General features: G+C 43.8%; 1 protein-coding gene across 1 annotated transcript in view; it reads right to left on the minus strand.

Moving 5' to 3' along the window:
- LOC137976181 (uncharacterized) overlaps positions 1-11,324 on the minus strand; it is a 37,792-nt gene extending 26,468 nt beyond the window's left edge. The window contains exons 1-6 of the mRNA XM_068823472.1: positions 10,952-11,324; positions 10,683-10,731; positions 10,010-10,117; positions 9,795-9,890; positions 9,499-9,675; positions 7,106-7,375 (exon numbers count right to left, since the gene is read on the minus strand). Coding sequence (XP_068679573.1) covers positions 7,106-7,375; positions 9,499-9,675; positions 9,795-9,890; positions 10,010-10,117; positions 10,683-10,731; positions 10,952-11,302 — 1,051 coding nt within the window. The 5' untranslated portion in view covers positions 11,303-11,324. The remainder of the gene's footprint in view (positions 1-7,105; positions 7,376-9,498; positions 9,676-9,794; positions 9,891-10,009; positions 10,118-10,682; positions 10,732-10,951) is intronic.
- Between the last annotated feature and the right edge of the window lie 866 nt (positions 11,325-12,190).

A 12,190-nucleotide genomic window follows, 5' to 3' on the forward strand; every position in this document is an offset into this window, starting at 1 on the left:
GGTGTTTCTAATTAGTCATCGTAATATAGCTGCGCGTGTATGAGGGAATGAAGAAGGTGTTCGGCCCAAGTGCCATCAAGACTGCCCCACTCAAGTCAGCTGACGGCGACATCATCAAAGACCGCAGCAAGCAGATGGAGAGATGGGCGGAACACTACCAAGAGCTCTACTCAAGGGAAACCATTGTGACCAATACAGCCCTTGAGAACACCCTTCTGCTGCCCGTGATGAACGAGCTGGATGAACCACCAACCATTGAAGAACTCCGCAAGGCCATTGACTCCCTTTCCAGCGGCAAGGCCTCAGGCAGTGACAACATATCCCCTGAAGTCGTCAAGGCCGCAAAGGAGAGCTCCCTCCTACAGCACCTTCACGAGCTTCTAATGCAGTGCTGGGAGGAAGGAGCAGTGCCCCAAGACATGCGAGACGCCAAGATCATCACGCTCTACAAGAACAAGGGCAAGAGGAGTGACTGCAATAACTACCGAGGCATCTCTCTCCTGAGCGTTGTCGGCAAGGCCTTTGCCCGGGTGGTTCTCAACAGACTGCAACTTCTCGCTGAGCGTGTCTACCCAGAGGCGCAGTGCGGCTTCAGGGCCGCCAGGTCAACCATCGACATGGTGTTCTCAGTGAGGCAGCTGCAGGAGAAATGCCGGGAGCAGAGAAAACCCCTGTACCTGGCCTTCATTGACCTGACCAAGGCCTTTGACCTGGTTAGCCGTGAAGGACTGTTTGCCCTCCTCCAGCGGATTGGATGCCCCCCCAAGCTTCTGAGCATGATTGTGTCCTTTCATCAGGATATGCGTGGGACCGTTCAATTTGACGGATCCTGCTCGGAACCCTTCCCCATCAAGAATGGAGTGAAGCAGGGCTGTGTCCTTGCTCCAACCCTCTTTGGCATCTTCTTCTCTCTGCTCCTCTCCTATGCTTTCCGGGACTCTGAATACGGAATCTTCATCCACACTAGGAGTGATGGAGGCCTCTTCAATCTGTCACCTCTCCGGGCAAAGACAAAGGTGCAGAAAGTGCTGATCAGAGAGCTCCTCTTCGCTGACGATGCTGAAATAGCAGCCCACTCGGAGGCAGCACTGCAGCGGCTCATTGACAGCTTTGCAGCTGCCTGTACAGAGTTCGGCCTCACCATCAGCCTGAAAAAGACACAGGTCATGGGTCAAGACGTCAGCAACGACCCGAGCATCTCGATCGGCGACCACACCCTCGAAGTGGTGGACAAGTTTACCTACCTCGGGTCCACCATCTCCAGCAACCTGTCCCTTGATGCAGAGCTGAACACGAGGATTGGCAAGGCAGCAACAGCATTGGCCCGCCTGACAAAGAGAGTGTGGGACAACACCATGCTCTCCACAAACACCAAGATGAGAGTCTACCAGGCCTGTGTACTGAGCACTCTCCTCTACGGCAGTGAAGCATGGACCCTCTACTCCTACCAGGAACGCAGGCTGAATGCTTTCCACATGCGCTGCCTCCGCAGACTCCTTGGCATCACCTGGCAAGACCGCGTCACCAACATCGACGTCCTGGCCAAGGCAGGGATGCCCAGCATATTTGCCATCCTGACCCAGAGACGTCTGCGCTGGCTTGGCCATGTCACTCGAATGGATGACGGCCGCATCCCCAAAGACATGCTGTTTGGGGAGCTGGCCACTGGCACCAGACCCACAGGACGTCCAGCCCTCCGCTACAAGGATGTGTGCAAGCGTGATCTGAAGGCTGGTGGGTTCAACCCCTCCGACCTAGAGTCAGCAGCCTCGGACCGATCTGGCTGGCGGTCTACCACACAAGCAGTCATCAAGGAAGCAGAGGAGAGGAGAGCAACCCGCTGGGAAGAGAAACGCCATCGCAAGGAGCAGCTGCTACAGTCAGCCCCATCCCAGACAGGAAGACAGGAGCCGGTCTTTACCTGCAGCAGATGCAACAGGCAATGCGGGTCCCGCATCGGCCTTTACAGCCACACCCGGCGCTGCAACACAGAGTGACAAGCCTGGGCGCAGTCTACCATGGTCTCTCGAGATCGACGGAGCCATCATCAAACCTTGCCCTTTAATTATTATTCAATAGATAATCGTCAATAATCAATCCTCTTGTAATCTGTATCGTTAATTTGTTAAACTAAGTGTTGTTGCGTAAATTTATTGTCCTTTAATAGGTGTGTTCTTGTATTTGGCTTGCGCCGCCTCGATTAACTTTTTCTAGCTATTTGCGGGGTAAGCAATCCACTAACTATCATATTTAGCTAAATTAAGTTGTTGTTATAGAATGATGCAGAAACAGAATGATGTCAATATAATATGATGATTTAGCCAAGCCTAAAAGCGGAGCTTCATTGTTATTTATCTTTACAATAAGTTAATCTGGCTTGAGCCTGCGATAAATCGAAAACCAGTACCTGGTCAGCGGTCAACAGCTGACTTCGATGAGCTTTAAACTTGAGCCCGCGATGTGATCACGTGATACTGGTCAGCGGATACCTTGTTTTGACAGGTGTCAATCATCCATAACATGTTCCCGCCAAAAAACGCGGGTTGCACCACAGAGTTTCACATTGGCATACATTGGGTCGTACGGTGACCAAAACCAAGAGTAAATGATAAGAGAGTTGATCTACCACTTTGCAGCCTTGCTCCAGCACAGTCACAAATGGATTTATTTTTAGATACATTTTGCGCGCAACACAAAGGGCCGCCAATTTTAACCATGTTCACGCTTGACTGCTTCTGTCATGTTTTTTCAGGGACATGACATCTGATTTTCGCGAGAACGTGTATTCTAAAAATAGACTCATTTGTGACTGTGCTGGAGAGCCCACCCATGCCATAACATTCTTATCTAATTCACTCTTGCCAAAACCAAATTTCTCGCTCAGTTGGGTTATCATATTTTATTTCCAAAGGTGCTCCGCCCGCAAGCCTTGGGAATCCTTAGGTCAATTTTTGCTGGGTATGTACTATTGGCCTCAAAGAACCACACCCCCTTAGTTTAGTCTATTTTACGGCCAATTATAGATACCATCTTAGTCACTTTTGGGTAAATGTAATTTTAGCGACCCCAACTTAGTCAATTTTTGTTTATGCATAAACCTTTATTTTATTTTATTTTTTATTTTTTATTAAGACATAACAGAAGTTTACATTACACTTGAATACCAAGATACATATGAAAAGAAAAAGAACAACTTATAATATGACATACAAGCCAAAACAGGATGTAACAGGCAGCTAATCGCATACTGACATGCACGGGAACTGAATGAACAATCGAAGAGGGCGAATAAAGTAAATTAAATCATGTCAATTTCTCAACCTTGTATTTATTAATCTTATTGACAAATAGACCTCTTTGCAGTTGTGTGCTCAGTTACCTGGCCTTTAAATGAAAGTGAGGCTGGTGTTGACCTTGTTATGATACAGACCTCCCTCCTTTTCTTATGTTAATGATGTTGTTGTCATGCTAGTTAGTAAGATAAGCAGTGAGGCTTCTATCAAAACAAGGTCAACTCCAGCCTCAGTTTCATTCATAGGCCAGGTAACTAAGCACACAACTGTAAAATGGACTATTCAGACAAAATAATCGAGCTATCTTTTAGCTTGTTTGCATACTTAGATGTAATATATCACGTACAAAAAAGTATAGTTAAACCTTCTCACAGCCCAATGCGCAGCCAGGCTTTGCTTTAACAAGCCAAACACGATTTCTTTAGCGTGGCTCTGGATTAAAACTAGTCAGTATTGTTTGTGGCATTAAACCACCCCATCACTTGACGAGCAGAAAGACGAAGTGAATTGGCAGTAAAGAAAATTGTGGTGTATGGAAATACAAGCATTCACTTTCACTTTTCATCCCATATCTTTTCAATTCCTTTTTGGTCACTACAATTCGGTGAAGACGTTTGAACTTAGGATGCGTTCGATTGACCCTATTCCGGAATAAGAGTTCGTGCAGTGATGATTTAAAACGGTATGTTTGGCGTTTTGAAGCAACAAGGATAATAAAGATGTATTTAAAATAGCATTTTAGCGGGTAATTGACAATTTTAATGTGAATCTCCGTAAAAACGTAGGATTTTAAACTTCTATTCCACTTATTCCTATTCCAGAATACGGTCAATCGAACGCACCCTTAAATTCTCTTAGCTTATTTTAGCTTTACATTCTATGACATCTTAAAAGATTCTCCCCATGAGGCACAATCAATTAGAAGTGTTTTACTCCAACGCTGTAAGCCAGCTGGAGTTGACTGGTGTAGTTTTAAATTTAAAAGCAGGTAAAAGTCTCGAGATTTTAGTTTCTCTTAAGGGCGCGTGCGATTGACCCTATTCCGGAATAAGAATACGTGGAGTGATGATTAAAACGGTATGTTTTGCGCGTTTCGAAGCATTTTTGCAGATGTTTGACAACTTTAATGTGAATCTCCGTACAAACGAAGGATTTCTAACTTATATTCCATGTATTCTTATTCCGGAATACGGTCAATCGAACGCACCCTAAGGGTCATTTCCTTTCTGGTCCTTTCTCACTATAAGATACATAAATTCCCATTATTTTTGTCGGTTCTCGCACCCATTTCATCTCCAGAGGTCTTGTTTTATCGTTTGACCATCTTCCAAACCACATTGCCTTTGTTTTACCAATATTAAGGTGCAACCCTGAAGATTTACTGAAAATATTAACTTTATTCAGAGCGGCCCTAACTGAGTCAAGGTCACGACAAAAGAGATTGGTGACATCAGCTTTGTGAAATTTGCCATTTCCATCTAAGAGTGGATAGCCATAGGGGGGTCACCTAGACCTTTGGTTCACTAAGTTATACCATAAGCATGTTTCGTACTACATTGCATTGTCCTGTCTGTTTAGAACTGGCACTGTGAGTGGATCTTTAGTGCTTTGTAATTTTTCTACAGATCGATGGTATGGGTTTATGACTATTTCACTTAATTGAGCACTACGCGCTTGGTATTTTATGAGCTTAGCAGTCTTTAGTTAGCAGTCACTCACCCAGGCTAAGATTTGCGTGGTTCGCAGTAGTATACTAGTGTCACGGCCCACCCTTCAGCAGTCATTCGTAAAGCTGCAGGCTGCATAGGACATGGTAGGGCTTAGAAGTCTTCTGGTCATTGGTTGTACATACTCCAGTCCCATCTATTGCTCGTAGATGACTATGCGTGTAACGGACGCCGTACTGGCATACAAGTTCAGTTGTTTTTTGGCGGTTGGTGGTTTACTAGTGTACTGGCGTATTAGCTTAGTTTTTCGTTGGCAGTTGGTGGTTTACTAGCATATGTGGCGTACATGCATGCTTAGTTGTTGTTTTTTTTTTTGCTGTGCCTTATCTTCCTTGTGTTAAAGGCCTTTAGGTTAGCGGTCTCTCACCCATGCAAAGACTTGCATGGTTCACAGAAGTACACAAGGGTCACCGCTCATGGTTAAGCAGTCATTCGTACAGGACTTAGCAGTCTCCCAGTCATTGGTTGTATATTCCAGTGCCATCTATTTCTCATAGCTGTCTATGCGTGTAGCGGTCGTCCAGCTTGGCGGTTTGCAAGCATAGGCTCCCATGGCTCATAGCGATATACTAGTGTATGTGGCCTTCGACTAAGCATGCAGTTATACATTCAGGCGCAGGATACATGGACCATGCTGGAGCCTAGAAGTTGTCCAGCCATTGATGGTACTCTCAGTACTATATCCTATAGCTCAAAGCTGGCTATGTGTGTAACGGTCTTCAAACTGGCAAACTTACCAGCGTGCAAGCTTAGTTTTTTCCAGGCCTTTGCGTTAGCACTTACTCACCAAAGCACAGGCTCACAGGTCTTCAGTGGTATGCCAGTGTTGCGGCCGGCAGGTCAGCATTTTTACACGCAGGTGCAGGTAGCATAGTTCATGGTAGAGCTTAGTCGTCCAGGCATTGTCTCTATGCTCAAGTTTGATTACCTACAGCTCATCGGTGTCTGTGCACCTAGCGGTCTCTGAGCTTGGCAGTTTTCAAGCGTAACAGTGTGCAGACCTAGGCCTTTGGGTTAGCGGTTACTCATGAAGTTACAGGGGCTTTAAGCAGTATACCAGTGTCACAGCCTTTGCCTCAGCAGTTATATGCAGCAGTGCAGGCTGTCTGGCTGATGGTGGTCTCCTGTTGCAGCGGAGCCTTTCATGTTTTTATGAGCAGTTTGCGGTTTGCAGTGGTTCTACAGGCTGTTAGCGGTTCTCCGGTCAGATAGCATGGTCATGAGCAGTTCTGTGGTCGCTGGGTGCCGTCGGAATTGCGTGTGTTCGGGGCTCTGGCTTGGGAGGTCATTAGCCCTTTCCCTCCGAGCTCTCTATGCTCCTTTGCTAGGTTTTTCTAGGCTGATTTGTCAGGTTTTTCCAGCCATGGGTGCAGTCTCCATATTTGAGCTCGCTGCCAATAGTGGAAGCCCCAGAATGTCTCAGACACTCAACCTCCACTGAGCGACGCAGTTTTTAAATGCAGTTAAATGCAGTTTTAACAATTAGGAGCGACTTCAGTCAATTGTTGTCGGTGGTTTTGTTACATTTGCACTTGCGTCGGATTCCTCGTGCTTTGGTATGTAGAGCTTATTCAACGGTGTGGCGCGAAGAAGGAGCATTTTTCCCTCCCTTCCCCCTCTACTTTCCACTGTTTATCAGTGTGATGGATGCCTGTCTTTGCAGGGGCATGGCTGGTTTGTGAGGTTTTGCCAGCCTTTTGTGCAGTCTCCATCTTGGAGCTGGCAGCCAATAGTGCAAGCTCCAGCATGGCTCAGGCATTCAACCTCCACTTAGCGACTTAGTTGTTAAGGCTTTTTTTGACTCTCTGATCTTAAGTTGTGTTCTTCAAATGTATTGTAAACATTTGTTATTGTTAAATGTATGCCTAAGACACTTCTTGCATGGACGTAGACTTCAGGTGATTTTTTGAGCCCCAACAATCAAATGTGACATTGTTTCCGATTTGTTCTCTTGCAGCAACACGCATAGCTAGAGCCGACTTACGATCTTAGATTGTCTAGTTAATCCCTACGACTTGGAAATGTGATATGCTTTCCGGTTTATTCCCTGTCTATTGAACATAGCGTAAATGGATACAAACTTACCTAAAACAACAAGGTCTACTTTTGTTTCTTGGATACCAAACAGATTTTCAGCTCGGCAAGTGATCATTCCCTGATCTTCGAAGCGGACGCCCCTAATCTCGAAGATTTTATCAGTAATGATAAATCGGCTTTTATCCCCGTAGTCTCGCCCATGCACTGACCACGTGATCTTTGGAGCTGGATTACCGGACACAGAAATTTCAAGTGACAGATTTTCTCCCTCTCTCACAGAAACGGGCGATGGAGTCTTAGTTGTAAATCGAGGAGGACCTGTTGGTATACAATAGATATTGTATCAGTGAATGCCTGATATGTTTTGAGCAAATAACATACTGCAAAAAAAAAAAAAAACAACATGTGTTTGTAGATATGGAGCTACAAAGGATGAGATAATGGAATGTAAGGGTGATGGTCTACTATCTACAAAAACATGGAGCGAAACTGTTGTTCCAAAGCAATTTAAAGCGTAAGATTTACTTGAGTTATCTTCCCGACGCACGAGGCGAACCGCACAGGATAGGACAAGTTGTAGGCCGGTAAAAGCCAAATAATGATATACAAGCCTGACTCTTCCATAATGGGAAGAGTGTAGGCGGTAAAAATAGCTTAAGCCTCCTTATCTCCCCAGCACTACGAGCCGACTCCGCCGGCACGTGCTGGATCGGACAAGAACAAAGGCAGATAGAGAGCGTAAAATGACATAGCATGAAAAACACCGACGCTTGGGGAAGTCGCTGCGTGTTAGGGTTAGTGGTTGCGTGTTGGGGAAGTCGCTGCGTGCACCAAGAAGTGAACCTTGACGACAACAAAACCTCCGAAGGGAGGGAGGGTGGGAATAAAATTCGTAAACAGTAAAGATACTCCTTACAGTTAAGAAAGGAGCTCACAGAGTGATACTTTGGACTTTACTAGACAATTTATACTGAGACTAATCTCTAGGACTAAACCAATGGTGACTAAAGGCCCGTTCAAACGGTTTCAACATTTGACAAACGTTCGTTTAACAAAAGTTGAACGGGTGTTGGGCAAATGTTGGACGCAAAAACAAGGTTGTACGGAGGTCGTTCAAACGTTCCAACATTGCGCCAACAACAGAAGCAACACTTTCGCGAAATTTGATTGCGAGGAACTAAAAACTAGAAACCAGACTCTCTCGTACAGATAAACAACGCCATATTGACTTTTGCGGCCTGATGTGCGCATGCGTGTGTTCTACAATTATTTAACAGAGAGTTCAAAGGGCTTCAACACCATTCAATATTTTCGAGAACAAAGGAAAAGTTGAATCGATGTTGAATGAAAGTGTAAACCGATTGAAACTTGATTCAAAAAGCTTTCAACAATGTTGGACGACCTGTTCAAACGCACCGAGCATTTGGTTAACGTACACCGGGCCTAAACGTACCATCTAATACAAACGACTTGTGTAGCGCTCAATGCGACATGAATGGAGATAGTTTTTGCTTTTCGCCAATCCAGACGGAGGATGTAACTGTAAGCAGACAGTATTAAAAACAAGGATAAAGGATCTCAGTTCGAATTTTCAGAATATAGTAGTCCGTTTATGTCTCGTTTGCGTTGCGTAATGTTTACGAAATAGCGTGACAAACAGCGGATGGCTCTAACGAGTCACGCTCCGTTAACTACGTTTTACAACGCTGTTGACGGTTAAGCTTTAATTATACGGGGAAATGAATACTGCACCAGCACCTCCTTGTGTTGTTTGTGTTTTTTCTGTATAGTTTTGAGTTTCCTTCTTTCTTTCTTTCTTTCTTTCTTTCTTTCTTTCTTTCAGACGTTTTGCTGTTATATTTCTTAAGTATTGATAAACCAAATATTGTAAATTGGTATTTTGCCAAAAATTAGGTACGTTGATTCTATTACTTGATTCCTTGCTTGACATTTGATTACCCGGCGTAATACCTTATAGATTAGCAACACTGTAAAAAGATCGGACAACAAGTGTAAAGTTCACTTTTTTTTCTGGGACGTTTTGTCAACGAATCATTGCTACAGTAACCCGTTTGCTCGCTGACCTGTTTTTGTATTAGTGCTAACATATGGTAACCGAAGTTTGAGCACTATTGAATCTACAGGATATCGTCACAGAAGTAAGTGATCAATGATGCGAGACAAGAGATTATGCAGGTCTGTTGAAATTAAACGCTGTAGTCCGTATTTTATTGTAGTTCATGCAAGCTGAAATTATGTAATATTCTCCTTTGTAAATCGGATAAAAAGGAACTAAGAGAATTATACGATTTGCGTAATCCAATAGATTATTAACCATTTCCCCAAGGATCCATGGGGATTTCTAAGTTTTAGTATTTTGGATTTAAAAAAAGACATTTTTAAAAGGATGAATGAAATGTCAATTTATGATATTCACTCACCAAACATTGTGACCATCATTTTCTTCACCAGATTTTCAACAAACGTTTTATTTGCACTTGTTCCTGGAATCCCTGGTTTACCTGTATTTCCATTCCCTGGTGGTCCTGGGCTACCGCGGGAACCTGGTACTCCTGGTGGACCTGGTAGACCAAGCGCACCTGGGGGACCTCTGGGACCTCATCAAAAAAAGAGAAGCATTTTTCCACCGTTAAAAATAAAGCTATTACCAACATTTTTCGGACCACATTGTAAATACATGTTTAATTTGCACTTGTTCCTGGAATCCCTGGGTTACCTGTTTTTCCATTCCCTGGTGACCCTGGGCTACCGCGTGGACCTGGTACTCCTGGTGGACCTGGTAGACCAAGCGCACCTGGGGGACCTCTGGGACCTTATCAAAAAAAATAAATAATTCTGCCATAGTTAAAAATGAACTTGTGACCATCATTTTCTTGACCAGATTTTCAATAAAAGTGTTATTTGCACTTGTTCCTGGAATCTCTGGCTTACCTGTTCTTCCGTCAGTGCCTTTGCGACCACGACGACCACGTGAACCTGGTGTTCCTGTGCTACCTCGAGGACCTGGTTCTCCTGGTGCTCCGGCGGGACCCGTGGGACCTTACCAAACAAGAAACAATTCTGACATAGCCACACATGTACACTCTAGATATACACTCTTTAGATCGACTCCCGCATCAATGGGTGCTCCATCGCAGGACAACAGAAATAAATTCTATTAAGAATGGACACCCGCCATATGATTGTTTTTCCTCTTCCAAAATTTTCACCGTGCAACGACACTTTTTATGATTTTTTCGGTCACTAGTCTCACATTTTGATGCTGTGAAAAGTTGAAGTTGGTTTTAAGTTTTGTTGTACCTTGAATTGAAGCACCCGAGATGTTCTTCCGGCCAACAAAGCCCCGCAGGGATTATCGCGATACGGGGTGTTATGGCAAAAATTACAGGAATACAGGATATTTAGGCCAAACATTAAATGAATACGGGATACTAAGACCCCCTAACGGGGCCTCATCATTGTTTTAAAAATAAGAGTCTTGAAAACAAGAACCACAGGTACTGTTACTTAATTATCCGGCGAGACAAGGGGTCATGACTGGCTTCTGTTGATTAAAGGAAGTTTGAAATGTTTCCAAAGGAAACCGATATTCAATTTAACCGACCTCTCACGCAAACAAGTTTCCAAGTCCCGTTGACAGCGATGTCGGTTACCTTCGATAGAACAAGAAATTTAACATTAATGATAATATTAATACGAAACAGGAATAATCGATGTACGGCAAAATGCAAACCAAACTATCATTAACGTATCATAATGCCTAGGTGCAATGCAGACGAAATTAAAATGTAGTAAACAGTTTAAATTAGCAAACATTATTGACATTGTGGGGACTTGCATAGAATCCATCAATGGGGAAACATACATGCATACCTGCAGATTGTTGAGTAAATTTTTGACGCATTCTGCACGAATCTCGTCTTTAGAGCCTGATTTAGGATCTTTTCTGCCAGTCCGACGGTATCGCTCATTTCTATAGAATTTTGCAGCTGTGGACTTTGAAGTTGGCGATGGAACCGTAGTTACGCCATAACTCGTCCCTGCGAGGGATATCTCCTCACGAATTGAAAAAAGTTGTTTCTCCAAATGATAAACTTTGCTTGAGAGCTCGTTATCCGGGAAATAAACTTTATACGATAGGAAAGCAATGGCAACGATTGAAAAAACAAGATGAAGCACCACAACTAGAGTGAGATGACTTGAATGAACAGGAGATGCCGCCATTGCGTTGGGCTTAGTATCACTGTATTTGACTTGATCGGATTAAATTAAACCTTCACTGCACCAAACAAGCTAAGGGTTTCGTTTTCACCAACGCCAATCACATTCACATTGAGCGCTGTGATTGGCTACTTCCGATGGACTTTGTTGGTTTCTACTGCGATTGTCAGCAAACTGATTGACGTCGTTGACAAACAAAATCGTAGATTAACTAGATGCTTCTGTGAAGCATACACTGGCTTGCCTGTGGTACGTGCTACAGAAAATCAGAAGGCACTGAATTGTGTGGTATTGAAATACAGCATTCCAGTCTCTGAAGAATAACAAATAAAAGAGAAGCGAGAAACATTGGCTTCTGGGCTGACATGTTGATAATTTTCAAGTTCCCTCACAGCTTCTTTTCACCACAAGTGTGCCCTATGAGCATCCGAAAATTTTGTAATACTAAACTTCACTGAAGTCAAGCCCTCTTTCGCGGGGTTAGTGTTGGGATGGGAGACCAAAACAATAAACCCCTCATGGCAAACAGAAACATCTGACCGAGAATACTATTAACGCTAACTCAGCAAGGTACAGATTCTGTTAGCTTGCTTTATGCAAAACAAATATTGATGAAAAAGCAAATAAATATTGATACACAGTTTTCAGAAAGAGCAGAAGGAAGTTTCTCGGACGGTCGATCGAGAATAAAATATTTACGACATGAAAACAACATTAATTTTGAACCGTGAATATAGAATATAAAAAGTTACGATCAGCGACAAACATTTTGAGCGATTTTTGCTACGTTCAAGTAAATTGCAAAATCGAAAGTGACATGGCCGGAATTCATCGGGCGTCGTGATTAAGTTACCGCGGCATGTTTACTCACCAAACAGTGAAGCATCTGTG

This window comes from Montipora foliosa, chromosome 11 (assembly GCF_036669935.1).
Source record: "Montipora foliosa isolate CH-2021 chromosome 11, ASM3666993v2, whole genome shotgun sequence".
Classification (NCBI taxonomy): Eukaryota; Metazoa; Cnidaria; class Anthozoa; order Scleractinia; family Acroporidae; genus Montipora; species Montipora foliosa.